This window comes from Triplophysa dalaica, chromosome 15 (genome assembly GCF_015846415.1).
Source record: "Triplophysa dalaica isolate WHDGS20190420 chromosome 15, ASM1584641v1, whole genome shotgun sequence".
Taxonomy (NCBI): Eukaryota; Metazoa; Chordata; class Actinopteri; order Cypriniformes; family Nemacheilidae; genus Triplophysa; species Triplophysa dalaica.
In genome coordinates, this window is record NC_079556.1 from 22,779,042 (window position 1) to 22,784,575 (window position 5,534).

The 5,534-nt window shown below is 39.0% G+C and overlaps 1 protein-coding gene across 1 annotated transcript; it reads left to right on the top strand.

Annotated features, from left to right (window-relative positions):
- The first annotated feature begins 1,821 nt into the window (after nt 1-1,821).
- On the top strand, nt 1,822-5,029 carry dio3a (iodothyronine deiodinase 3a). Its single transcript, XM_056767830.1, has one exon. The coding sequence runs from the start codon at nt 3,092-3,094 to the stop codon at nt 3,884-3,886; it is 795 nt and encodes a 264-aa protein (XP_056623808.1). The 5' UTR covers nt 1,822-3,091; the 3' UTR covers nt 3,887-5,029.
- Nucleotides 5,030-5,534: the final 505 nt, after the last annotated feature.

Consider the following 5,534-nt stretch of genomic DNA (forward strand, 5'->3'; position numbering starts at 1 on the left):
TTTAGCCATTTCAAGAACTTTTTAAGCAACGATGGAGGGAGAGGCAGAGGTAGAGGAGGAGGAGGAACATTTCTAGATGCTCTCCATAATATAGTTGTACAGAACAGACCAGATCGGCCCAGGTTTGTGGTGGTTAGGGTTAGGTCCAGGCCTGGTTCACCAACCACAATCAATTTGAAGTGGTATACTTTCCCCCTTACTCGCCATTTTTAAACCCTATAGAGGAATTCTTTTCGGCTTGGAGATGGCGTGTATATGACCACCAACCACATGCGGCATGCCTCTTCTGCAGGCAATGGAACGGGCCAGCTGCAACATTCAGGTGACAGCAATCCATGAATGGTTTCGACATGCAAGGGGATATTTTCCCCGGTGCCTAGCACAATAAGACATTGCTTGTGATGTCGATGAGATCCTTTGGCCAGAGCCCAACAGACGGTGGGATTCATGAGCCCACGTATGCACAATTGCCATGATTTTCTGTGTTTACAGTATAGTGTTTTTTCTATTTTTATTTTTTTGGTTTATCTGAATTCATGTTACTGCAATGTACAATATTGAGTAGGCCTATTTCCTTTTTTGGTTGTTTGAAAATGTGCCTCCTGAATAAACACTGAAAATCAAAGACCACAGTGTTTTATATAAACTAGACTAGTGTGTTCCCCCTGATCTGAATGTGTATGCATATGATGCAAGTATGTGTCATTTTGTCATCAGTGTTACATTTTGACAAAGGAATGTTAGGTTTTGATAGTAGAGTTTCAATTTGACACAGATGTGAATGGTATATTTCCCAGTGTTGTGTCATGTTTACTTGTGTGTAGAGTTTTGGCAAAATGAGCGAAGTTTTGCAAAATGTGTTCAAGCAACGGGCAAAAACTGTATCAAACCTTTGGCCCAATTTTGTAAAAGTATACTATTTTCTACAAAAATATAGAACAGGTAAAAAAGCCTTCAAATACATATTTGTAGACTTGACAATCACAAATTTGAGAGTGTAAGCGTGTTACAGTTTACTGCATACAGAATAGTGACATTTCTCTGTCAAAAAGTGTGTAGTGTGATGATACTGTATGTTTACTGTCTGGAGTATAAAGCCCAGTAGATGATTGTAGGATGAGCTTCTTTTGATGTGATCCTGAGATTATGATGTGTGGGTCATCAGTTTTGTCACTGAATGTTTACTGATGGATAAATGCGTCGCTATCTCAACACTTTAGTTCATTATATTGTGTGTTTTTGTTTTCTGAATGAGAACATGATTAAGGCTTTGCAAAATGAGGCTGTTTGTGTGTTGGGATTGTACTGTGTTGTTCTGAGAATGGATTTATGGTTGTCAGAAAATGGTGAATTGTTTCATGAATTGTGTGTTAGCAATGGAGACAGACTGTAAACTCAATGTTAGTGTTCTTTTGTATAAACCCTAAGGTTTAGCTTTCTACTAACTGTCATTGAAGCTCTGAGACTTTACCAGAGAACAACAATATCCAATTCATATAAGACTTATTTAAACTGATTTACTGTAATATATATATATATATATATATATATATATATATATTACAGTTAATTGATTATATTTAATATATTACTGTAAATATAATATGAATATAATACTGATCATATATTTTTTCTTAAAATATAATTAAGTGAGACCTAACTTACACACAGTCTCTGATTCTTTGACCAAAAAACACTAAATACGCTGAATGAAAAATATTGAACTCATTATTTATTGTTTTAATTTCAGCACATAATATTACTGTTGTACATTTGTATGGCCACATATTTAACATAATTAAGTGTATAAATGATATTGATCAGTTCCACACAGATTCTCCATTGCATTAGAGTCTTCAGGTGAAATCTGAGCCGATCTCCTGTATTGTGTCGCTGGACTCATGAAACTCTGTTTCTCTGCTGAGTTTTCCTCTGAGTGGGCGCGCGTGTGTGTGTGTGTGTTATCCCATCCCACAAACTCAGAAACACATGTAAAGTGTAAGTCGCTTTGGATAGAAGTCTCTGCTAAATGCATATTAATGTGAATGTAAGATGTCTGGTCAACATTCTTTAGGCATTTGCTGGACATCCTTTTATCTTCAGATGATTCACTAGAAGTTTGACTTTCTTTTGATATGAAGCAGTGTTTCTATGTTGTTGAGATGCATTTTTTGTCATTATTGTGTCTCTCCTCTTCATTGCAGCATCAAAGAGAAACAGAATTCACGTTTTTTTTTCACAGAGATGTCCCTGAGAGAGCAGATGTAAATGAGCTATTAGCTAACTCTGGTGCATTTACTTTTAATTGAGCAAAAATAATACTCTAAAAGCAATAATCTTAAGTAAAGATGACTAGACTTTTCGACACTTGATGATTTACAGTTGTGCAGTGATACACACGGCTTGGTGCTGCGATTATTTCTTTAAGGTTTGTGGAATCTGACACAACTCATTATAAGTTATATGTGGCGAGCATGCCAATGGCAAATCAGCGTCGCCAAGGAAACGGCGCCATCAAGCCGCCACACCTGCGGATCATCATCACCTGCGCCCCATTCAGCTCATCCTTTATAATCAGCAGAGGAAGAGGAAAGGGTGAGCTCGTTCTCCTCTGGTAGTTGGTGTGCATGGTTCAGACAACGCTCACGATCCCTCACACGTCACTTCACTCCCCGGGAGGACGCACATTCAGGATTTTCCCCGGAACGGACGGAGCCAATTCCCCACGATTCTCTCACTGGTCCTTTACTGAAGAACCTCAATCACCCTCTGGGGCTTTAAGTGACTTTTTTGACTGTGTCGTCTCTCTACAAGCCACAGTTATTATCAAAGCTTGACTGTTTTTTGTCAATGTTGCTTCTACACAGTAGAGATTGAATGTTATATATGAAGTTATGTGAGTTTCTTCTCAGATCATGAGGTTGTGGTGATGAATGAGGTGTGATGTTGCTCTCTTGTGTGGTTTGTGGTGCGTTTGGAGGCGGAGTGACTGACGGACTGTCATGTTTTCATCATATAAAGGGAAGTTGCTCATCATGTGAAGTGATTCACTCATTCATTCATTCAGTGTTGATGCGTGATTTGATTCATCATGAGCAGTCTGAGAAACGCGCTCGTGTGTTTGATCATTTTGCCTCGTTTTCTGGTCGCGGCGCTCGTGCTGTTGTGTCTCGATTTTCTGTGCGTGAGGAAAAGAGTTTTATTTTATCTCCGAGATCACGACGATGATGATGATGATGATGAAGATCCTCCGCTGTGTATCTCTGATAATAACCGCATGTTTAGCTGGGAATCTCTCAAAGCGGTCTTCCACGGACATAAAGTGGACTGGATGAAATCCGCTCGCGTGGGACGCGACGCGCCGAACACTGAAGTTGTGGAGCTCTCGGACCTGCAGCCCAGACGGATCCTGGACTTCGCCCGTCGGACTCGACCGCTGGTGCTGAATTTCGGAAGCTGCAGCTGACCGCCGTTCATGAAGCGTCTGAAAGCGTTTCGGCGACTCGTCCTGCGATATTCCGATATCGCCGATTCGCTGCTGGTCTACATCGAGGAGGCGCATCCGTCCGACGGCTGGAGGAGTTCAGACGCGCCCTATCAGATCCGCGGGCATCAGAGTCTGGAGAAGAGACGCGACGCCGCGCGCCTGATGGAGCTGGAAGCGCCGGGCTGCGCGGTAGTGGCTGACAGCATGAACAACGCGTCCAACAGCGCGTACGGCGCGTTTTTCCACAGACTTTATATCGTGCAGGACGGTGAGGTGGTGTACCAGGGCGCTCGCGGACCGGAGGGTTATCGGCTGTCGGAGCTCAGACTCTGGCTCGAGCGCTACCGAAAGCGTGTTCACGAGACCCCACGCGCCGCCGCGGCCGTCATCCAAATGTAAAAACTCACTTCTGGTTCACGCGACTAAAGAAGTAGACTTGATGTCGTTGTATTGCTCGATCTCCGGTATTTTTTTGTGAGGGTCGGTTTTTAAAAGGTTAACACGACCAGAAAATCGACGTGATGTCTAAAATGCAGGAGATTATCAAACGCTTTTTGTAATAAAGAATTTCATAACAACAAATGTGTGCAGAATGTAAGAGAAAATGTTCTCTCTTCGGGTGTTGATTTCACTCGTTAGAAATAAAAACAAACAAACTTTTGATATTTTTTTCCTTTCGGTTTTTTTGTTCTAAACATCCAAAAACGGTCGTGTTTCAATAAAGATGAAGCTTGTCTGTGATTGAAATGTAAACGAGTTTTTTTTATTTCTAAATATATTTGTCGTGAATTTCAACATAATGAAACGTTAAGTGATGATCTGCACATTTTTTTCTTTTCATAGAAAAATAGTTTCAGGGCTGGAGGGAAATATTAACATAGGTTTAATTTATTCACTGTTATTTATTGTGAATGTTTGACCCTTTTGTAAACTCTGGTTGTGAATTTATTACATTTTAAACCTTTTTTATTTTCAAAAAATCTTTTAATAGTTTTAACATTATACCATATTCCTCATATCATTATTAATAATTACTATAGTTGTATTATTATTAGGCCTATTATTATTATTATTATGTGCCAATACGTTTTTATAGGCTAATGAAACCTCAAAGGTTTTTAATCTTTCAGTGATTTGAAAAAAGTGAGCAGTTAATCCTTGATACATCACCTCTCCACAGATATATTTGATATCTGTAAGGAGTTTAATTTATGAATCATTCTGACCAAATAAAGAGTTTCTTCAATTGCTTCTAAGATCAATCAGAACAATATTAACAGCCCGGTTTCATAGACAAAGGTTAGCACTAGTCCAGACTAAAATGAATATTTGAGCAATCTTATATTAGAATTTAACCTGACGTATTTTTCAATAGACTGCATGCGCGCGCGCGTGTTTGTGTTTATATATGTACATAATCATTAAGCCAGTGTTTGTGTTTTTTGTTTTATTCGATATTCATATTTAACACATGCTGACACACTAAGTCAATCGCAGAATGCATCAAATGTTCCAGCACAGTTTTTTGTGTGCAAAATCTTTTATGAAGGGCTTTTTTACAGATGTTTTGTGAAATAAATTCATTTTCTTAAACATGAAGAGTAAACTGTATTGTTGTAGGGTTATTAATCTTTGCTTCCAGATGAGAAGATGGGTTTATGTCTATAAAGAGGGTTTTAGAACTCAGATTATATTCAGGGTTTGTGGATGGATGTGATGAGCGCTGCAGGGAACCAGTTCACCATTTCAACATATTACCCATCATGCACTTCTGCGGAATGGTTACTATGGTTTCATACCATAGTAGGAAAAAATACTTTATCTTTTTTTGTTTTTGTTGAACACAACAAAAGATATTTTGAAGAATGCAGGACAGCAAGAATTCTGGGGCACTTTTGAGATCTGTTTGGTTATGAGCATTCTCCAAATATCTTTCTCTGTGTTCATCAGAACAAAGACACTTATACAGATTTGGAACAACAAAGGTTAGGAAATGATGACTGAATTTTCATTTTTGTCAATACAACTGTCGTCAAATATTTAACAA